We start from the raw sequence: 23861 nt of genomic DNA, 5'->3' as shown, positions 1-23861 counted from the left end.
GGGCTTTATGTGTGGGCCAGATATATTGTCAGTGCAGAGGGGCTAGGAGCAAGGCCAAGTGTGCATCCAGAGTCAAGGTCTGGAATTGTACTAGGTGTGCAGTCAAAGCTGGGACAATGGGAGTGTTCAGCACTTGGAACCTAAGCAGGTAAGCAGCTATGATCATGGTAGACTAGGGGGGCAGGTGTAAGGCAGGATTGAAAGAAGGTATGCAACTGGAGTTAGGGTCAGGAGTAGTACCAGGTGTGCAGTGAAACCTAGGTTGGTCAACATGGGCCAAGTGTTTGATTATAATCTAATCCATACATGAATATACTAAGATCATTCATGTGATGCACCTGTTGATCAGAACCTGGCTCTACTGTGGAATATAATTAGGAATGTAATTTAGCCTAACCTTGTTCATAGCTAAACCAATTTAAAGCATAAATATTGCATTCGAGTGTAAGTTAAAATACTCGCTACAGATTGCACAATTTCAAACTGAAAAATGCTAAAGCTCCGTACCAATGGGAGGGGGTACACCCCCCTCCCACACCCTCCCCCTCCTCGGTCGCTATGCTTCCTCGGGCTTGGTCTCTCGCAATTTCTGACTCCCAACTCTCACCCAACGTTGGCTGCCCTGCAGTTAGCTGGACATTGGCGCACCATCTGGCCTTCATGGAAAGGTTCTTCCAGACGAACACATTTGACCACAAGTCCACCAGGCAGTGAACAGCATGGAATATCCTTTTGGCACTGCAGGAAAAGGACTCTATGGATCCTATGGTGTAGTTCCCTGAGTGGACTGCCCAGCTTGTCTTGTGAAATATATCATCACCAAAGCTCACCAACAAGCACCAAGACATCACTTGGTGGTGAGGGAAGAAGTCAGATCCTTCCTGCACCATTGGAATCTTACTACCAGTACACGCTGTCCTCGGGATGGCTGCGATGGAGAGGAGGCAGTTGCCCACCTCTTCACAGAATGTGGATTTGCGAAGAGTCTGGAGATTGATGCAAAGGTCCTTTTATCCTGAACATAGATAATACGTGCAGGAGTAAGTCTTTCGGCCCTTCGAGCCAGCACCGCCATTCAATGTAATAATGGCTGATCATCCAAAATCAGAACCACATTCCTGCTCTGTAACAGAGGACTCTCTGATTTACCAACTGTTCCCAGGGATATATTCGGAGATGGCCATCAAGTGGTGCTGGAAGGTTATCTACTCGGTGAAAGACGCTCTTTGGTCTGCGCGATACTTGTTGATCTTCGAGCAGAGCGAGATGTCCTTCAAGGAATGCCGCTGACTGGTCCATTCCAGACTACAGGTGTACATGCTAAGGGACGCACTGAAGCTTGTTACAGTCATGCCAGGGCTCTGTGGGGGAGGACCACTGTCTAGGATCCTTCCGCTGCTGCACATTGCTGGGCATGGTCTGTGGAGACGCCTCTCAAACGAGTGGAGGGATATTACCCCAGGAACCCACATAAAATGGCAAAGGTGCCTGGTATTCTGATAGTTCTGTGGACACCATCACCATACAAGGCAAATTAATATATGTATAGCCGCTGAGAATGCCGGAAGATTTTTTGCATAGTTCTTGTTTTGTGTATATTTTTTATTTTATAAGGTTTTATATTTTATAAAGTTTATTTTTTAGAAGAAAATGTGATTCTTCTATCAGCCGCAGGTTTAAACATCCGACCGGCCTCCCGTGTGAGACGCTGCCTCCATGGCAACGGCCGGCATTGGCTTTGTCACCGTGACCTTGGTGCATCGTTAACAACGGCCACAGCAGCAAAACCGCGGCATCAGGGGTAACAAAAACATTAATTAACCGGGGGGGAAAACAAAATCTTTACCGAGCGTCCCGTGTGTCAACGTGCGGCGGCTTGCCTTTGCAGCAAGTGTGGATTGGTAGGATCTTTGCAATGAATCCCGAGAACAAACGACGAAGCAGTCGGAAGGTTATTGGCGTTGCACCTCGGCAGACAGATCGCACAAGGCAGGCGGCGGAGGGGCCGAAGCGGCGGAACAGCCGTTGTCCGTGTGTGACGGTTGGCTGTGGGTGGCGTGGGGGTGACGGTTGACCAGGGGGTGACGGTGACGGTTGACACATGGCCGGTGTCCACGTGGCCGGTGTCCGCGCGCTGTACAAGCGGCTGCTGCGCCTCCACCGCCGGCTGCCCGGCGACCTGCGCGGCCTGGGCGACCGCTACGTCAAGGACGAGTTCAGAAAGAGCAAGACAGCCGAAGCGTCGGAAACGGCGCGTTTCATGGAGGAGTGGCAGGTACCCAGTTCTCTGACTAGTTTCACTGCCCTGATCAATTTTGCTGATTGTATGCCTGCCTGTAACAAGGGCATAGGTTCAAGGGTCTGACAAGTAGAACAACAAAAAAAGGCGCTGTAGTCTGTTTAGTTGCATCACAATTTTATTGACAAGAGAGGCCAAAAACAATAGAGAGGTTGCATGGCAGTCGAGGTCACGACCCGTGACCTGTACTGTTGCCACGCTACGCCAACTGGAGTACACGCGATGAACTGCAGGTAAGCGCTTACCATTGTTTCCAGCGTAGCGGGCCCGTTAAAAACTGCCGAACCCCTCCCCCCCCTCTCTCTCCCCCCCCCTCTCTCTCCCCCCCTCTCTCACCCCCCCTCTCTCACCCCCCTCTCTCTCCCCCCCTCTCTCACCCCCCCTCTCTCCCCCCCCCTCTCTCTTCCCCCCCTCTCTCTCCCCCCCCCTCTCTCACCCCCCTCTCTCCTCCCCCTCTCTCCTCCCCCTCCGCTGTTTCGTAGTTGCTTCCTGTACAGATCAACTGTGGTCCCCGTCGGGCTGGACAACATGAATTCACAAAGGATATGTGACCTTTAAGTCTCTTGATTCTTTCACCAGTTTCACTCCCACATTGCTGAAGTTTTGTCGGTTGATGGCCAAGGCGATGAGCGGCTGCTGCTTGTTGCGGGGTTGCTTGGCCTGCACCAACGCCATCTCGTTTGCTATTTATTTTTACGAAACATTTTCTATTCTATTTGTCAGATCCTGCCGACTATGCCAATTGTTACAAGGGAACAGGTTCAAGGATCTGACTAGTAGAACAGAAAAAGGCTCACTCGTCTGTTTAGTTGCAAATCAGTTTTATTAGTAAAAGAGGACAAAAACAATACTTGTCTCGTTTTACAGCAGCACACTTCTCTCTCTCTGTCTCCATCCGCGGCGCTGATCGCGACTCAGCCCATCGTTAAACCCCTCTCATACATAAACTTGAACTAACTTCTGGCTTACTGGCGCCTGCCTTTTATACAGGTAAGAAATCAGGTTTTGAAATAGCCGCCGGTAAATCCTGCCTATTGCGCTACGCCCAAATTCAAACTATAACCAATGGCAGGGGACTTCATTCTAACAAGCCCCCCCCCCTCCCTTGGGAACAAGACGCTATCAGCCGCAGACTTGGCGTGTAAAGGTAATACACTGCGCTGCCGGTTTTGCGTGCAAAGGTTTAAGCAGAGCGCTGTTAGCTTAACGCGTGGGAATTTAAACAAAGAGCTGTCGGCTGCAACGCTATGGGTCCTAAATATAGCGCTACCGACGAGCCGCTGCTGCTGGAGTCGTCCTGGTTGGGGAGCGAGTCTGCGGACGGGCTCCTGCCTGCCATGGGCAGGCTGGGCACTCGCTGGAGTTGCTGGTGCTGTCGGTGATGGTGGTGCTGGCGGCAGATAAGATCGAAGCACCTGCAACTAAGTTTGTCCAGAAGAGCCCATTTAATTACGTTTCTTGGTGCCTGACATGATCCCAACGTTTACATAAGAGATGCAGAAAGCCTTGCGCCATAGATTTTAATGAAAAAGAATAGCTGCTTGAGAAAATGGAAGAGACCCAAGTAGCAAATTTTAATGATTAATTTTCACAGATATTTCCTATGACTCATTAATTTTTAAAACGCTTTCTGAGATTGATTTTAATTGCATGAAAATTCACACTTGTTTAAACGAGTTAAAAAAGTAGTACGTTTAAAATACTTATGAATGTTTAAATAAATCTGAGAGTAGGCTCAGGCTGAACTACTAAGAGTTAAAAAAAATTAAAACATTCATAAGTATTTTAAACGTACTACTTTTTTAACTCGTTTAAACAAGTGTGAATTTTCATGCAATTAAAATCAATCTCAGAAAGCGTTTTAAAAATTAATGAGTCAGGAAATATCTGAAAATTAATCATTAAAATTTGCTACTTTGGTCTCTTCCATTTTCTCAAGCAGCTATTCTTTTTCATTAAAATCTATGGCGCAAGGCTTTCTGCATCTCTTATGTAAACGTTGGGATCATGTCAGGCACCAAGAAACATAATTAAATGGGCTCTTCTGGACAAACTTAGTTGCAGGTGCTTCGCTTATCTTTTGCATTTAAAATGCTAAACTACCATGATTGAGGATGTGCATGTTCTTCACACATGTTATTTAATTGTTCACCAAAATTCATGATTTGAAGTAATGGGACAGTAGAATGTTGATCTACCACTTATGGTGTGTCTTAGTTCTGCCCATTGTGTGTTGTTTTTGCTGCTGATGACTCATGATCTAATGGTGATGAATTTTAATTACTTCAAATCTTCTTTGGGAGTGCATGAAAACATCTATTGCACTATGCAGATATTGGCATTACCCAGACTTAGAATTATATTTAATTGAATGCTACTCACAATTTCCCTGTAATACGAGGAAGGTCTTGCTGCAATTTGCAGTTGTATTTTACAGTTTTTCCATAGGATGGCGCTATGACTTCATTTGAAGTCTGATAAGTCTCAAGAAGGCAATGATCTGTAGCTTAGCAATATGCATTCAGTGCCTTTGGAGACAGTGATATTCATATCATCATCTTCCACGATTTTGGAATTGTTCTTATTGATTAGAGGGGAGTAAATGTTACCTCACTACTCAAGAAAGGAGAGAGAGTGGGATAACGGGGAACCACCAATCTGTTTGTCTAATGTCAGTGGCAGGAAATGCTGAAACCGTTTATGAAGGATGTAAAAACAGAACACCGTGAAAAGAATAGTAGGATTGAGCAGTGAGCAGTAGAATACACAGATATTTTGTGAGAAAATTATGGCTGAGTAATCTATCAGAATTCTTTGAGAATGTGATTGATAAAATGGATAAGAATTAATAGGGGTTGCCGTGTGTGTGCAATTCCGAACGGCGTTTGATAAGGTACTATATAAAAAGATGGCTAATAAATTTAGAGCATGTAAAATTGGGGATATTGTAAAGAGATTGATTGGGAAATGATGATTGATCAGAAAGTAAAATCATATCCTCGTGTATTGGTAGTCTGAGTAGAGGATTATGAGAGTCATCAGTGCTTGAGTCTTGGCTGTATACATTATATATCAACAATTTGCCTGATGCAACCAAACATCATCTTTTTAAGTGTTCTGAAGATTGCAGAACTACATGGGACTGTGAGTAAGAAAGAAAGATGTAAAGAAGCTTCAAGTAGATATGGCTTCCTGACAGAGTAGCTAGAACATGGCACGTGATAAACAGTATTACATGGAAAATTGGGGCACTCTGGGACTGTACACTGTGGACAGCTTGGTTGTAATGATGTATAGTAATTTATTTGACTGGATATCACGTTTGGTGATTAGAAGTTGGATAACATTGATGTGCAAAAAAACAATCTGCTGGAGAAACTTGGCAAGTCATGCAGCATCTGTAAAGGGGAATGGACAGACGACGCTTTGGGTCAAGACCTTCCCTCTGATATGAAAGAGTGAGGGAGAAAATGTGGGGGGGGGGGAGGAGTTGGAGCAAGAGCTGGCACACGATTGGTGACTCCAAGGAGAGGGGGGTAAAATGGTGGATAGGGTCAGGTAGGGGAAAGGGGCGGGAATAACAACAGAGAATAAGATGTGATATGTGGAAGTAACCAGGGGCTGTCTCCACAGATGGTGTCTGATCCACTGAGATCTCCCAGCTGATTATTTATTGCTCAGGCTTTCAGCCTTCACAATCCTTTGTGTCTACAGAAGGACCCAGCTGTGCTTGTACACAAATCATTGATAGCTAGCATTCATATACAGCAAATTAATAGGAGTGTAAATAGCATGTTGGCATTTATAATGTGAAGGTTCGATTAGAGGAGATTTACTGTATTTGTGAATGGTTTGGAGGGACCATACCTGAAATATTTTGTACAATTGTATAAACTTGCCATTGAGGAAATCTAACAATGGACTGTTTCAAGAATGAAGGGTTTGCTGTATGAGTTCAAGTTCAAGTGAGTTTATTGTCATGTGTCCCTGTATGAAATTCTTGCTTTGCTTCAGCACACAGAACATAGTAGGCATTTACTACAAAACAGATAAGTGTGTCCATAAACCATGATATAAATATATACACACATGAATAAATAAACTGCCAAATAACAGAAAATGGTTATTAATAATCAGAGTTTTGTCCGAGCCAGGTTTAATAGCCTGATGGCTGTGGGGAAGTAGCTATTCCTGAACCTGGTTGTTGCAGTCTTCAGGCTCCTGTACCTTCTACCTGAAGGTAGCAGGGAGATGAGTGTGTGGCCAGGATGGTGTGGGTCTTTGATGATACTGCCAACCTTTTTGAGGCAGCGACTGCGATAAATCCCCTCGATGGAAGGAAGGTCAGAGCCGGCAGAGAAGGCAGATTGAGTAGACTGGAACTGTATTCTTTGTTAAGAAGGATGAGAGATCTCATGAAACCTCCGCACTTTTTTATAGTACTTGTCTGTGCAAGGAAGATGTTTCCTCGGACTGAGGAGGTTGTAGGACCAGAAGCACATTTTCAGAAAAGGTGAGAAAGGTGAGACATTTCTCCACTCGGAAAACTGTACCAATTAAATTCTTTGTCCTGGACACACATAGGGACCATTCTTTGGAAAGTGAACCAAAATGTCACACATGTGTCCAGATGGCATCACACAAAGCAATACATTAAAAAATTATTGTCAGAGATTAATCTTATTCATTGCTATTTTCCTACCTACAGAACTGTAATGCATGTCTGCTAAAGATATGAACATTCTAGCTTTTTAAAATTCAGAATTTGTAAGATAAAACTGAGTTATGAAAGAAATGCTTCTGTGAGGTCACACACGTGACCAGTCATGTTTGACCTCTGACCCTACACATTGTCAGTGTAACATAAACATTTCACTTGATATGAGTCACTTGAAAAAAAATATGAATCATATATACAGTACTAAACGTGATGCTTTCAGAATTAAATGTATTCCACACTTTTTCATATTTTTGTTCAAACACGTGACTTCATCTTCTTGCGTTTGAGGCAGCAGAGGTTTTGTAACGCCCTCCAGGCGCTTTAGCCAGTTCAATGTGCTGTTGTCGAGGGCCGTGAGGTCTACCCCTCCACCAGGTGGGCGGAGGACAGCGCAGTCGAAAATGACATGCTGCGCTGTTTGCTGGTTTGCTCCACACACGCAGGCTGCTGATGAACGCAGCCCCAGTGATGCATGGTGGCGTTGAACTGGCCGACCCCTGTACGGAGCTGGTTCAGGGCGCCCACTCATTGCGGGGCAGGTCCGAGCCGGGTGGGGCTGTGGTGTTCGGTGCAACAGTGAATTGCGGAGGTCGCAAAGTCTGTTCTCAGCTGGTTCTGCATGCTCCTAGTGTGTTGAAACCGGAGCCACAGAGGGTCGCTGCGTGACGGAAGAAGGGGCGACGAGATGACAGACGTTGAGGTCCCAGTTGCTGTGAGTCTTGGGCGAGGTGGTGCAGAGAATGTTTGGCGTCCGATGGGGCCTTGCACACCAGCCTATGAGTGAAGTACTCTCTGTGAAGCTTGGCAGGTGCGATACCTGCAAGCACCGGCAGAAGTTCCGTTGGAGTAGGGCGTAGGCAGCTGGTGATTAAGGGAGTGCAGCGTAAGCTTACAAGGTTAATTCCCGGGATGGCGGGACTGTCATATGCTGAGAGAATGGAGCAGTGGGCTTGTACACTCTGGAGTTTAGAAGGATGAGAGGAGATCTCATTGAAACATATAAGATTGTTAAGGGCTTGGACACACTAGAGGCAGGAAACATGTTCCCGATGTTGGGGGAGTCCAGAACCAGGGGCCACAGTTTAAGAATAAGGGGTAAGCCATTTAGAATGGAGATGAGGAAACATTTTTTCTCACAGAGAGTGGTGAGTCTGTGGAATTATCTGCCTCAGAGGGCAGTGGAGGCAGGTTCTCTGGATGCTTTCAAGAAAGAGCTAGATAGGGCTCTGGGATATGGGGAACAGGATATGGGGAACAGGCAGGAACCGAGTACTGATTGGGGATGATCAGCCATGATCACATTGAATGGCGGAGCTGGCTCGAAGGGCCAAATGGCCTACTCCTGCACCTAGTGTCTATTGATGATCCGCATGGGGTCATTGAGGACCTCCCCATGGTGAGCCCTGTCAACTGACCTCAGTCAGGCGAACGACAACAGAGACAGCAGCTGAAATAACACAAGTGACTAAGAATGGGCCATAGAAGCTTTGTCATTATGTTCATTCAAAATGGAGATTGACAGATTTCTGAACGTTAAAGAAATCATGGGTAATGGAATACTGCTGGAAAATTGCCTTGAAGTGGATGATCAGTTTTGAAGATTAGTCCTGATCATGATGAACAGTGGAGCAGCTTGAAGGGCCAAATAGCCTTCTCCAATTTACTTTACCACAAGTGCTCTCAATTCCTCTACTGCAAGAAGGATTATCTTTGTAAGGGAAGGCATGGAGGAGGGAATAACAAATGAGGGCTCACAAAATATGTTCCAAGGAAGGAATGACAGAGCTATCAAATTAAGTGACTCCTCAATGTTAAAGAGCACCTGGAAACTATAGAAGGTGCAGGGGTGAAAGTAAATAGGAAATTAGTATATGACATGAAAATAAATTGTAAAGTAAAATCAAGAAAAATGCAAATGTTTTATAAATACCGTAAATACTCATTAATCTGACACAATTATTACTGCATATATTCATGGCATTATCAAATTTTATGACAATATCAAGCAAAAAGAATTAAAAAAAATTGGAACTTGATTAGAGATTAAGGATATTGCTGTGGAACAACATGGAATTTGGTTTTAATAGAAAAGAGAGGAACAATTGGGACAAAGTAGTTGAAGATCAGAGTTTCAGGTTGGATGGGATAAACAGATCAAATTTAGCATCTTTTGAAATTTATAAATTGTCAGGCCTGGATGAATTGTATTCCACACTGTTAGACGAATTTGGGGAGGAAATGCACGTGGGTCTGATCCCACATCCTCAATCTTCTCTGACTTCAAGTATAGTGCCCAAAACCGGATAAGTACTAATGCTGCCCTATTATTTTAAAAAAAATTAGAGCAGACCAAGTAATTACAGTCTAGTTGCCCTAACCTCAATGGAAGGAAACCTACTTGAAAATTCTACAGATTAATAATTGTCTTTGTTTAGAAAGGCACAGATTAATCAAGGAAGGACAATTATAGATTTTTTTTAAAAGGTCATGGCACAACAACTCGATTTACTTTGAATTAACGAAGATATTTGATGTTCAGTGTAACCAACCTGGATTTTAGCAATTTATCAGATTATATAAAAATTGGTGAGTAATGATGAAGCAGGCCTAAAACTGCAGCAAGATATTTGCTCCAGTCAAATAACCATGTGGAAGTCACTTTGGGAAATATAAGCAGAAAATCTGGAAATATTCAGCAGGTCAGGCAGTATCTGTCAAAAGAGTAACATGTTACAGGCTGAAGATCGTTTGTCAGAATTGGATGGGAGAGAAAATAAATTAGTTCAAAGATGTAGAGAAAATAGGGGAAAGATGGGTAAGTCGCGTGAGGCTAGGGTTGCCATGGTTATACACTTGAAACCATCTGGTTGGTAGGTTAATATGGGAAGTTAGAGAAAGAAAACAGAAACAAAGGAACATGTAAAAGCTGCGATGAAGCAATCAACATTAATGGAGAGAGAAAAGCCTAACTGAATATTAAGGCAACCTACAACAGAATTAGCCCATTTTGATAGAAACAGCAGGAGCGTTTTGGCTAAAATAGTCTATTTTGATATTGAGTCCATAAAGGCTGCTAAGTGCCAAGGTGGAAGGTGAGGTGCTGTTTTCAGTCTAGCATTGGGCTTTGTCATAATGATGCATGGACTGATGTCAGAGTAGGAGTTTGATGAAGAATTAAAGTGGAAGTTCAGAGTTGCCTCTTTGGTTTGAACACAGGTGTTCTGCAAAGCAATGCCCAATTAGTGTTTGATTTCTCCAATGGAGATTACATCTTAACCAAACAAATACAGTACACTAAATTAAAAGAAATGGAAGGTAATTGCTGGATGGAGGTTATATCAAAGTTAATGAGTACTTCCTTAAGTGGCGTATTCTATCAATGGCAACATTATTATCAGCCGCTACTTAATTCATCCTCTCATTTCCAGAAATATTAATCAGGACTCATATTGACTATTCACATATTTCATCTCAATCTTTCAGACTGGCTTATGACAAAATGAATATATTGTTGGCTGTTAAAACAAGACACTGGCACCTCCATTGCCGAGGCACTGATCACTGACCGGCTGAAATCTCTGAAGATTTAAGATATTCCACTATTTTAAAAATACAAAATTTCCTGCAATATTGGACTTCTTGGTTATTTTCAAATAGATGTTTTAGTTTCAAAATAAGAAAGATCACTTGCCTCAAATAAAATGGGATGAAGGCAACTGTGTCCATTATTTACATAATTCTCTTAATATCTTGGGTGTATTGTATGAACATGAATCAGTTTCACATTACAGAGTAAATAAATGCAGCAATTAGTCTGCAGGTGGCAGAATTCAACACATACAACTTAGAAAATAACCAATTAAGTTTATTTTGATTGTCTTGGTTGAGGAGCGAATGGCAGGCCAGCAGATGTACATCCTGATGGATGGCCAGTCCAGTTGAGTTCTTCAGTACTGCACTGAAATGCTGGGCTAGTGTTTAGTTTGGTGATACTAATCCTGCACTGAACCAAACCTTTGGAGAACACAAATACGTTTTGTTTGCTTTCCACTTCGATTCAATTTTTACTCTATCTTGCTCAGATATTTCAAATATCTGTTACGGTAACATCATGGTGTGTGTAGATTTGGCATAATGAGAACCTAAGCATCTAAGATGGCAGAAACATTGTGTAGCATTATGCAGTATAACTTCAATGCCTATGTTAAAGGCAGGAGAGGGAAAAATAAATGAAGGACATTTATCCCTCTCTCCTGAAGGACATTTATCCCCTCTTCCCCTCCCCCCTCCCTTCCCCCTCTCCCCCTCTCTCCCTCCCTCCTCTCTCCCCCTTCCCCCCTCTCTCCCCTTCCCCCCTCTCTCCCCCTTCCCCCCTCTCTCCCCCTCCCCCCCTCTCTCCCCCTTCCCCCCTCTCTCCCCCTTCCCCCCTCTCTCCCCCTTCCCCCCTCTCTCCCCCTTTCCCTCTCCACCCCTCTGCCCTCCCTCCACTCTGCCCCACTCCCCCCTCCTCTCTCTCCCCCCCCCTCTCTCCCTCCCCCCCTCTGCCTCCCCTCCCCCTCTCCCCCCTCCACCTCCCTTCCCCCCCTCCCTCCCCCTCTGTGTGTGTGGGGGGTAGTTAGTGTGTGTGACACCGCAGGCCCCCCCCCCACCCCCCGCAACCGCGTGTTGAGGGGAAGGGACCCAATGGCTCCCCCTTGGTCTAGTTATTATTATAGGTTTAAATGTATATTGGTGAAACTAAGGCAGGTTGGATTAGTGTAGATGTGACATGTGGGTCGGCGTTGGCAAGTGGGCTGAAGGGCCTGTTTCCACGTTGTATGACTGACTCTAAGAGCCAACATTAAAGTGTTGGAGTAGGTGCTTGAAGGAGGTCGCGACTGAGCTTGGAGAATGAATGCTTGGAGAATGAATAAGGTGAAGAGATTAGTTCACCAAGGCTAATTAAAAGTTTTCCTACCTTTCTTGGCTCACAAGAAGTACGAAGAGAAATTATCAGTAATTGGCAGAATTTCAAATGTAAAGAAACTCTGGTATTTTCAATATTTATGAACTCTGTCGGGTTATGGAATATATATATATATATAAAAAGAATTAACAGTTTGCATTGTGCAAGTGTAATTCTGTGACAAGCCTCCGCCCCTGTGATTTGTTTTTGTTTTTGATTAATTATGGCTGTAAGTAGTACAAGTCCCCAAGTGACGACAGTGTCCTTTCTCTAACCTCCAGATCAATACGGAATTACAGATGAGCAGTGGGAACCCAGCCAGACTACCTACCACTACTTTTAAAATTAGAAAATACTTGAACTCTTTGAACTGCATATAATATTTTCTGTGCGTAGGATTTAGGTATTTGAGTTCAATTTTTTTAGACTTGATTCAATCTGTAGACTAAATCCTGTCAAGCTCATTTAGCACCACAATATATCTGCTGGAGCTCCATTTTCTATAAATTAAGAACTGAAAAATCTTGAAAAATTAAAATCGTGCTGGATGATGTATTGTTATGTTTCTAAATTGGATAGCTAAGTAACTAGCAGCTTGGTATGAAGGGTTGGTTGTAAATCAGTGATGTGTCATGCCTGAAACCATTCCCTGGATGTTTAATCCATTCTGATCGATTTGACATTGTAGTGACATTTGTTTCTTTTTTTTTTAGGTGGTTGTTAGCTGTAGTGTGAGATGTAGAATGAGTGAACTCCAGTATTTCCTCAGGTAGTCTGAAAGGGAGACATTTAAATTTGCATTTCATAAACTGTCTAAATCACCCCTAATGTCTCAAACGGGTCTTGCTGGCTGTGACCAGCAGCTCTGAACAGAACATCCAGTGATAAGCTGCCCAGGTTGAACTCCAAACTTGGTGCACATGCCAAAAGTCTGGAGCTTAATGACAGATTTGGGGTTGGGAATCTGTCCAAAACTGCAACAAAGCTGGCCAAGTTCATAGCTTCATAGTTCTAGAGCATGGAAAGGGGCATACAGCACAACCTCTCCATGTGTAGGAAAGAACTGCAGATGCTGGTTTAAATCGAAGGTAGACACAAAATGCTGGAGTAACTCAGCGGGACAAGCAGCATCTTTGGCGAGAAGGAATGGGTGACGTTTCAGGTCGAGAACCTTCTTCAGACAACTTTTTCATGCTGACCAAGATGCCTATCTATGTTTATCCCATTTGTCTGTTTTTGGTCCATATCCCTTCAAATCCTTTTTATCTACATACCTGTTCACAGTCATTCCATTTGTGTAAAGCATATTCTGAATTCGCATGCTTTTAACCTCTGTTGTAATCTATTCAGTCACTGACCATTTGGGTCTTCAGCGTGTGTCTGTTGGATTGCCACAAAACCCAATAATATATCAGAAAACTGAGTCATGAACAGTCTGAGGATTGTAGGTTTCAAAATACGTATAATTTCAGCCAGCTTTTCTCCAGTGCTGCAAATATCTGCAATCCATTAATCAAACACGATCAAAATAATCAGTTTCTGCACATTTTTCATCCAAGGAAATCATATTACAGCATAAATTAGGCACTGCTCCATTTGTCAATTCTCCACCTTTGGATGTTTTTACAAATATCTATCCATTTCCTTTCTAAAATCTATTATGAATTTTTGGGACATCATTTAAGTTTAACAACCATCTCTAATTATAACTGAAATTCTAGATCCTCACTTCCCTTTCTTGAAATGGAGTGCCTGCCTTGCGAATCTTGTTTGCTGATTTAATCATTTTGTGGTTTCATATAACATTCTTATTATGTCTAACATCCTCTCTTCTTCGACTGCATTCCATGTGAAATGGTGCCTCACTCAGATTGTATATGATTGTGTAATATTTAATACACATTGTGTTTGGACAATTCGACTGCAGACATCGCTATAGATATAGATATAGATATACACATTTCAACAGAGGCAGGACTCTCACTTAACTTTTTATCCCTGTTGCCAGCCGGGCAACCTAGGCAACTTTTTAGGTTGCCAAATGACAGTTTAGGTGGTCATTTAAGATGGCTTGCATGACGCATGCGATAATGTGCTCGGACGAAGTGCGTAGTTACCAGTCGGAATTATGCCCAATGAAACATTCACATAGTATTTCTGCTTCAAATAAAGTCACAAACATATTCACCAATCAAGACATGACATATACTACAATGACATGCAGCAAAATTATAATACAGTATCTCAACTCTTTTTACACATTGCAATGAATGCAATTTCTATTAGTTCTTTCCACTTCCAAACAAAAATGTGGTCGGATTATTCAGCCTTTGATCAACCTGTGTCAATAAATCCTGGACCATGGTAACATATATGCTTAACCATGCATACTACAGATTGATGCAAGCATTTTTTCTGTGAAGGACCGAAAATTATCATGACATGGCCAAAGCATGGGTCGTTATTGCTTTTGATACAGAAACATCTCGATTCCCACATAATTTATCCACAACAAAATATACAGGTTGCAAGGACATTTCTAAAGGAATTTTATGATAATAGCTGTTTAAACCGACTATAGCCATCTGACAGGTTAAACATAACACTAGCTGACGAGAGATGGCCAAAGGACATAACTGCAGCAAATGTTCTTTTGGTAATGTGTTCAAAGATGTCAAAACGCCACATTCAGATTAGATGTATGTGTTGTGAACAGCAATGAAGATACTCAGTTTGTACGCACTAGATTAAAAAAAAAAAATAATTGATAAACGCTGCTTCCATTATTCCAACTTCAGAATTAACATTAAAAATTTCAACTGAAATATCTCCTGATGAAATTTGTGATGTATATGACCGACTGTAGAAGTAAAACCTGGATAAATCCAACGTATAGTTGTGAAGGTACACAAAATTGCTGGGGAAACTCAGCGGGTGCAGCAGCATCTATGGAGCGAAGGAAATTGGCGACGTTTCGGGCCGAAACCCTTCTTCAGTGAATGTTGCTCATTAAATAACTAATGTAATGATGCTCCATATTAAGAGCATTGATTTGCTGTTAAAATGAATTCTATAATAACCTATCAACGGTAGCAGTGACAATCAAACACTGTGGTTTTAATGTTTCACGTGTTCACAATTTAATTAATCCATCTTTATGGATTAAAACAAATAATAACATTGGGAATGAAAACACATTTGATTGCATTAAGATATCAAACATAGTCAATGTTCACTCTGAAGACATTTCCAGCTCAATTGGGTCGGGGGGAGGGGGGTGAGTGAATCAGTGCGGGATGGATAGAAGGCGGGGGGGGGGGGTTGAGAAGGCTATTGGTGCCGAATGGATGGATTGAGGCAGGGGAATTAGTGTGTGTTGGTTGGAGTAGGTAAAATTGTGAGGGGAGAGCGCGGGGGATGTCAGTGTGGTTGAATGGGGAGATCAGTACGGGATGGACGGGGGGGATCTGTGCAGGATGGATGGGGAAGATCAGTACAGGATGGATGGGGGGGATCAGTACAGGATGAATGGGGCTAGACAAAAATGCTGGAGAAACTCAGTGGGTGAGGCAGCATCTGTGGAGCGAAGGAAATAGGCAATGTTTCGGGTCGAGACCCTTCTTTAGACTGATCACCCCATTCTTAAATGGGGGGGGGTCAGTACAGGATGAATGGGGGGGAGGGTCAGTACAGTGTGGATCGGAGGGTCTGTGCAGGATGAATGGGGGGTCCACTACAGGATGAATGGGAGGATCACTACAGGATGAATGGGGGGGCTCACTACAGGATGAATGGAGATCACTACAAGATGGATGGGGGATCAGTATCGGATGAATGGGGGGGATCGCTACAGGATGGATGGGGATCAGTACAGGATGCATGGGGGGGTCACTACAGGATGGATGGGGGTTCAGTAAAAGATGAATGGCGGGATCAGTACAGGATGAATGAGGGGATCAGTACAGGATGAATGAGGGGATCAGTACAGGATGAATGGGGGTATCAGTAAAAGATGAATGGGGAGTTCACTACAGGATAGATGGGGGGATCGGTGCAGAATAAATGGAGGGGGATCAGTATGGGATGAATGGGGGGGATCAGTACAGGATGGATGGGGGGTGGCAGGAGAATCAATGCGAGGTGGATAGGGAGATCAGTGCAGGATGAATAGATGGGGGGGATACATGGCGAGGGGAGCACAGCGGATGTAAGTGAGGACTGAATAGAGGCGGGAATGGGGATCAGTGCGGCATGGAGAGGAGGGGTCTCAGGATATGGGGGGGGTGGAGGGGGGTCGTACAAGAGAGAGAGAGAGAGAGGGGGGAGGTGGGGAGGAAGGAAGGTCAGCGTTCCTCGGCCCACCACCCTGTCCCTGCGGTCCCTGTCCACCGCCAAGTGCCGCCGCCAAAGGGGGAGGCATTTGGGATCTCAACATGTCTCCCCTCCTCCGCTAGCCAACAGGAAGGTGCGGGGCCGAGCGGTACAGGTGCTTCAGACGGCGGAAGGGAACCCTCCCCCTTCCTTCCTCCCTCCCTCCCGGCCTCGGCGTGCGGGAGGGTTTGTTTTGAAAGCAGTTATCGCTGTTGGCGGAGTGGCAAGCAGCTGCCGCGATCAGGGCGGGCAGGGTGCGGGAGGAGGACGAGGTGAAGCCACTGCCGCTGTGCGGGGCCCATCATTCGCTCCGACCCTCCGTCACCCCGCACCGAGTATCGTTGCCCCGTACGACAGCTGTTATCGCTGCCGACCCGAAACGTCACGTTCCATTTCTCCAGAGATGCTGCCTGACCTGCTGAGTCACTCCAGTTTTTTGTGTCTCACTTTGGTATAAACCAGTATCCACAGTGCCAAGCCGGGCAAAATGACTCGGCATTTAGGTTGCCCGCCGGCACTTTGGGTGTCCATTGGCACCCGGGCAACCACTAATTTTGAGCCCTGAGAGGTCAGCTTGTAGAAACTGGTCTTAATTTTAATTCTGTAATGTAAAGGGGCGACCGTGGCTGACAAAGAAAGTCAGGGACAGTATAAAAATAAATGAGAAGTACAACGTAGCAAAGATGAGCAGGAAGCAAGTGGATTGGGTAATGTTTAAAGAGCAACAGAAGATAACTAAAAAGGCAATACGGAGAGAAAAGATTTGGTACGAAGGTAAGCTAGCCAAGAATATAAAGGAGGATAGTAAAAGCTTCTTAGGTATGTTTTAAAGTCTGTATTTAATGTTTCTTTGTGTGTTTTATGTGGGGGGTGGTGTGGGGGAAACCGCTTCGGTCGCCTCCTCCACGGAGAGGCGAGTTTTTCCAGGTCGCCTCCCCCGTAGCCTAACATCAAGGATCGACGCGGCCTTTCCCGGAGACGCGCCCGGGGCTTCAGCGGCGGGCGCAGCGTGGACTCTCGGCGTGGAGCGGGTGAGCCCTCGCTGGAGGGGAGCGCTCCGTTTCGCTGACCCGGGGCAGCCGGCAGCCTGAAGTCGCAGCCTGAAGCCGCGGTCTGCAGAGCTCCAGCTGGTGCGGCGTCTACAGCCCGGGATCTCACGTTGGGGACCCGGGGGAAGAAGAAACCATCACTGCCGGCCCGCGGCCGACTTCAACCGCGGGTCCGGCATGGACTTACCATCACCCCTGGAGGGGAGCTTCGACCGCCGGCCCTGCAGTCTACGGTGCTTCTGGCTGCGGCGGGGACTTTAAATCTTGACCGCCGGCCTGCGGCCTACAACAACTTAAAGCCGCGGTCTCTGGTGAGGAAGAGCCGATCCTGGACTGACTCTGGACTTTGGTCCTGACCACGGGGGGGAAATGGAGGAGGACTGGCCAAATTTTGTGCCTTCCACCACAGTGATGAATGCTGTGGTGGATGTTTGTGTTACAGTTTTATTGTGGTTGTGTGTTCTTTATTATTGTATCGCTGCAGACAACCCAAATTTCCACCAGCCTGGCTGTGTGGCAATAAATTATATCTAATCTAGTAGAACAGGTACTTTGGATCCGTCTTAAGAGGGCACAAACAATCTTCCTGATATACTAGTGGCCAGAGGATCTGGGGTGACGGAGGAATTGAAGGAAATCCACATTAGGCAGGAAATAGTGTTGGGTAGACTGATGGGACTGAAGGCTGATAAATTCCCACGGCCTGATGGTCTGCATCCCAGGGTGCTTAAGGAAGCGGCTCTAGAAATCGTGGATGCATTGGTGATCATTTTCCAATGTTCTATAGATTCAGGGTCAGTTTCTGTGGATTAGAGGGTAGCTAATGTTATCCCACTTTTTAAGAAAGGTGGGAGATATAGAAAATAGAGAATTATAGACCAGTTAGCCTGACATCGGTGGTGGGGAAGATGCTGGACAATCATAAAAGATGAAATAGCGGCACAATAGCAGTAACAGGATCGATCCGAGTCAGCATGGATTTACGAAGGGGATATCATGCTTGACTAATCTTCCAGAATTGTTTGAGGATGTAACTAGGAAAATAGAAAAGGGAGAGCCAGTGGATGTAGTGTACCTGGACTTTCAGGAACCATTTGATAAGGTCCCACATAGGAGATTAGTGGGCAACATTAGGGCACATTGTATTGGGGGTAGAGTGCTGATACAGATGGAAAATTGGTTGGCAGACAGGAAGCAAAGAGTAGAGATTAACGGGTCCCTTTCAGAATGGCAGGCAGTGACTAGTGGGGTACCGCAAGGCTCGGTGCTGGGACCGCAGCTATTTACAATATACATCAATGATTTAGATGAAGGGATTCAAAGTAACATTAGCAAATTGCAGATGACACAAAGCTGGGTGCCAGTGTGAACTGTGAGGAGGATGCTGTGAGAATGCAGGGTGACTAGGACAGGTTGGGTGCGTGGGCAGATACATGGCAGATGCAGTTTAATGTGGATAAATGTGAGGTTATCCACTTTAGTAGCAAAAACAGGAAGGCAGATTATTATCTAAATGGTGTCAAGTTGGGAAAAGTGGAAGTACAACGGGATCTGGGGGTCCTTGTTCAACAGTCAATGAAAGTAAGCATGCAGGCAATGAAGAAAGCGAATGGCATGTTGGCATTTGTAACAAGACGAATCGAATATAGGAGCAAAGAGGTCCTTCTGCAGTTGTACAGAGCTCTAGTGATACCATACCTGTAGTATTGTGTGTAGTTTTTGTCTCCAAATTTGAGGAAGGACAATCTTGCTATTGAGGGAGTGCAGTGTAGGTTCACAAGGTTAATTCCCGGGATGGTGGGACTGTCATATGCTGAGAGAATGGAGTGGTTGGGCTTGTATACTCTGGAATTTAGAAGGATGAGAGGGCATCTTATTGAAACATATAAGATTATTAAGGGTTTGGACCCGCTAAAGGCAGGAAACATGTTCCCGATGTTGGGGGAGCCGAGAACCAGGGGCCACAGTTTAAGAATAAGGGATAAGCCATTTAAAACGGAGATGAGGAAACACGTTTTCACACAGAGAGATGTGAGTCTGTGGAATTCTCTGCCTCAGAGGGCGGTGGAAGCCGGTTCTCTGGATACTTTCAAGAGAAAGCTAGATAGGGCTCTTAAAGATAGTGGAGTCGGGGGATATGGGGAGAAGGCAGGAACGGGGTACAGGAATTGGGGATGATTAGCCATGATCACATTGAATGGCGCTGCTGGCTCGAAGGGCCGAATGGCCTACCCCTGTACCTATTGTCTATTGAGAAGGAGGGTATTATGTGGAATTGGAGAATTCTATGTTCTATGCCTTTAAGTGATTGGCTACCCAATCAGAATATAAGGTGTAGTTCTTCCACTTTACATTCCTAAACCGGGATGGTCACATGCAAACAGATGAACAACACACATTCCACTTGGATAGCCTACAACCCAACGATATGAACATTGAATTCTACAATTTCAGGTGACTGCTTCCATCTTGTCTATCCTTGTAACTGGAGCCAAAATATATGTGAATATTGAATATTTAACAGGATCTTAACCTGAACTGACTTCTACCAACTTAATTGACATATCTCTTGTAGTCTGGGAATCCGTGGCCCAGTTACAAAGCAAAAGTTGTTCCAGTATTGCTCTGAGCAACTAACACCTGGAAGCTAAGAGGGCGCCTTTCCCAAAGACTGCTCTTTCAGACGTGCTGAAGGCAAATGTGAACTGGAAGCCAGCCACATATTTCCCGTTTTAGCCTTCTACTCAAACCACAATGTTTTTGCTCATTAAGATTCAGCCCAGTGAGCGCAACCCAAAGCTAACTTCGCACAGAGCAGTTCTGGGAATTTCACACCCATAAATAGATGTGTTTGACCCGCTTAAGCAAAAATGTTAAAACAATTAAAAAACTGTTTATTTGACCTGTTGCTATGCTGTAAACTCTGATTCCATAAATCACTGAGTGGAGCCATAACAGCACATTGGGGCCCAAGACTATAGCTCCCTGAGATTGGCAGCACAAGTAGATAGCATGGAAAAGAAGGTGTATGATACGAAAGGACATAAAATGCTGGAGTAACTCAGTGGGTCAGGCAGCATCTCTGGAGAACACGGATAGGTGACGTTTTGGGTCGGGACCCTTCTTCAGACTGATTGTAAGGGCAGGGGACAAGAAAGCTGGGAGAGAGGAGAGACAGGACAAAGCATGGCAGGTAATAGGTGAACACCTATAATATTTGGACACCATGGCGAGCGTTTGGCATGCATGCCCTTATTGGACAATGCATTGTATAAGGGTTAGGAAGTGATGTCACATTTTTATAAACATTGGTTAGGCTGCATTTCATGTATTGTGCGGTTCTGGCTACCCTTTAACTGGAAGAATGTGGAGACTTTGGAGAAGGCTCAGAAGAGGTTTACCAGAATGCTGCATGGATTAGAGGGTATTAGATATAAGAAGAGCTTGGACACACTATGATTGATTTTTTTCTGAAGCGTCAGAGTTTGAGAGAAAACTTGAGGGGACCTAATAGAAATCTATAAAATAATGAGAGGCATAGATAGGATGGACAGTTAGAATCTTTTTCCCAGGGTGGAAATGTCAAAGAGGGCATAGCTTTCACGTGAGAGAGGGAAAATGTAAAACAGATATTTGGGGCAAGTTATTTTTCTACGCAGAGTGGGAAATGCCTGGAGCTCACTGACAGGGATAATGGCAGATATATGGTGGCATTAAAAAGGCTGTTATGATAGGCACATGGATGTGCAGGGAATGGAGGGATATGGATTACAGGCAGGCAAAGGAGATTAACATGACACCATGTTCAGCACCTACATCATGGGTCGAAAGGCTTGTTCCTGTCCCATACTGTTCTGTGAGCCAGCCTAATAATTTGGCTGGCTATAGCCAGGAAATTGATTTAAAAAAATGATAATTGGGTCCTACCATTCAATTTGGCAAGGCCCAAGGGAAATGCCACTTGTTTTTGATCTCATCTTCCTTATCTTGAGCATCAGGTCTCTTGTCTAAAAAATTGAGGAGGTTTAATTTTGGTAAATTCGTTAATACACTACAAAGTGTCTCATCATTGAATTAGTGCAAGTTCGTAGGGAGAAGAAAGATGAATTATAACCAATAAGCTAGTATATTTCTAATTTTCTGGTTATAAATTAAATTTTCTTAATGGATGCTTCTCAGAAGGGGAATGCTTTCTTTGTAATTGTGAGATTTTTGAAGCATGATATACTTGTGTAAATGTCAAAATAAGTCAATCCAGGGTGCCTTGTTAGTGATTCATGAGTCATTTAAATGTTCCAGAAAGAAGGAATGAATATGTAATTCTGCCAGAAATGTATTCTGTATCATACAGGCAAATAAATGGGATATAATACAATGTTCAAAGGGGGATTTTGTCACATTTACAATGAGTAAAATTCAGTAGGCTTTTGAAATAAAAAATACAAACTTTTTATATTAGAGCTAATTAGTTTTTTTTTAATATTTGAAATTTTTGTTCTATTCCCTGTAATGATTCTTCACCTGTGGGAATTTCTTAAAAGGCCTGAAATTTTACACACAGTTCACAGATTCAATTTACACACTATTACAGATTAAATTACATTCATCTGGTGCCATTGTCTGAATAGAATCTTCAAGAATAACTAAATAAAGAAAAAATATTTTCTTTCCATTTTGAATAAGGTTTACTGAAAAAAAATCTGCATTTACATTAAAAGTTATATTTTTGAATGACATTTTAATCAGGATAGAAATAAAGCTGAAAAAAACTCCCCTAATTCATTGCATTTGGACCTGTACTCGTTGCAGTCATTTCAGCTAGTTTTCAGCAACTACGTATGCAACTTTAAACTAAAACTTTCTGTACAGCCAATTAAAGAAACAATTTAAATTAGCTGTGCATGATATAGTTTATTAAAATAGATCAAATTAAAAAATACAGTTTAAGCTAAGAAGGAATATGAACCACATTTCAAATAAATATTTTCCCAATAGGTATCCCTCCTAAAGTATAATAAATTAAATAATTATTTTTTTTTTAATTAATGAGACACTGAGTATAGAAGTTTTGAATGCTACATTGCAGCAATACAAAACATTGGTCAGACAGCCACAAAAAAACGGAGTAACTCAGCGGGTCAGGCAGCATCTCTGGAGAAAAGGAGTGGGTGACATTTTGTGTCGAGACCCTTCTTCTGAGGGAGTCTGAAGAAGGGTCTCAACCCGAAACGTCACCTACCTCTTTTCTCCAGAGATGCCGCTTGATCTGCTGAGACACTCCAGCTCTTTGTGTCTATCTTTGGGGTACACCAGCATCTGTACTTCCTTCCTACACATTAGTCAGGCAGCGCTTGTAGTATTGTGTACAGTTCTGGTTGTCACACTACAGGATGGATGTGGTAGCATTATAAAAAGTGCAGAAGTGGTTCAACAGGATGTTGTCTAGAATTGGGGATTTTACTTATTGTGAGAAATTGGATAAGCTGGGTTTATTCCCATAGCAATGTAGGAAACTGAACGACGACCGTGTTGGGGTCATATAAAATTATGAGAGACACAAGGTCTTTATACTAGGCGGGAACAATCTAAAACTAGAGATAGGTTGAAGGTGATAGGGAAGGACTTCAAATCTGAGGGGCACATTTTTCTCAGGTTATGGTTATATGCTGATTATGTGTCAGAGCAAGTGGTAGAGGTAAATATAATTGCAGCATTTTAGGCTGAGACTTAGATAGGAAAGGAGTAGAGGGATGCAGGCCTAATGGGGAAAATGGGATTAGCGTTGATAACCATCATGGTCAGCATAGAGTCGTTAAATTATGCTGGGCCCGTTTCTGCTGTACATCTGTCGTCATGAATATTAATCTTGTTAGAGGCAATAGTCTTTGTTACGGTTGTAGTCTGGTTAACATCTTTAATCTTATCCTGTTTGCTAAAGCATCATTGATAATGAGGCAAATGAGCACTTTCCAGTTTAATGATCCCTAATCAGCACTCTGATTTTTCTTTGCTCAGGCATATGCAGATGTACTGCAGATACAGATTAAGGAGAGGGAGATAACGCAGAAGGTTCGATATGGAGCCAATCTCACAACAAATGAATTGCAAAGGTTTAATGAAGATCAAATTGGACAACTATATGAACTGATGCAAGAAGCCACAAAACCTGATTACCAGTTAATTACTGAAAATGACCCTCATCGGAAGAAGTAATTTAACAACTGCCACAACAAGAAAAACTGAAGAAACCAGAGAACTGAATCGTTAATTCTTGTTCTGTCATCAGAAACAATGATCTATAAAATTTAAAGCATTTTTAGTTTGAATGTTTAACTATGGTCCCATTTTATTCCAAAAGGTGAATAGAGAAACAGTTTCACTGGATTTAGGAACATTTATTTCAGAAAACTAAAAAATAAATCGGTATTATATAAACAATTCTTGTATAAAACAGGCAAAATCATGACACTTTTGTTG

General features: G+C 43.5%; 1 protein-coding gene across 2 annotated transcripts; it reads left to right on the top strand.

The window, feature by feature from the left end:
• Positions 1-1926: 1926 nt before the first annotated feature.
• On the top strand, positions 1927-23822 carry sdhaf3 (succinate dehydrogenase complex assembly factor 3). 2 transcript variants are annotated; one of them, XM_033042252.1, is made up of 3 exons: positions 1927-2051; positions 2087-2275; positions 23400-23822. In XM_033042252.1, the coding sequence occupies exons 2-3, from the start codon at positions 2102-2104 to the stop codon at positions 23595-23597; spliced, it is 372 nt and encodes a 123-aa protein (XP_032898143.1). In that variant the 5' UTR covers positions 1927-2051; positions 2087-2101; the 3' UTR covers positions 23598-23822. The 2 variants fall into 2 exon arrangements, with proteins under 2 accessions (XP_032898143.1, XP_032898149.1); XM_033042258.1 differs by having other exon boundaries at positions 1939-2048; positions 2079-2275.
• Positions 23823-23861: the final 39 nt, after the last annotated feature.

This window comes from Amblyraja radiata, chromosome 2 (assembly GCF_010909765.2).
Source record: "Amblyraja radiata isolate CabotCenter1 chromosome 2, sAmbRad1.1.pri, whole genome shotgun sequence".
In the NCBI taxonomy this organism is placed as follows: Eukaryota; Metazoa; Chordata; class Chondrichthyes; order Rajiformes; family Rajidae; genus Amblyraja; species Amblyraja radiata.
Note: the sequence above shows the minus strand (reverse complement) of the source record. Positions and strands in the feature narration are given on the sequence as shown.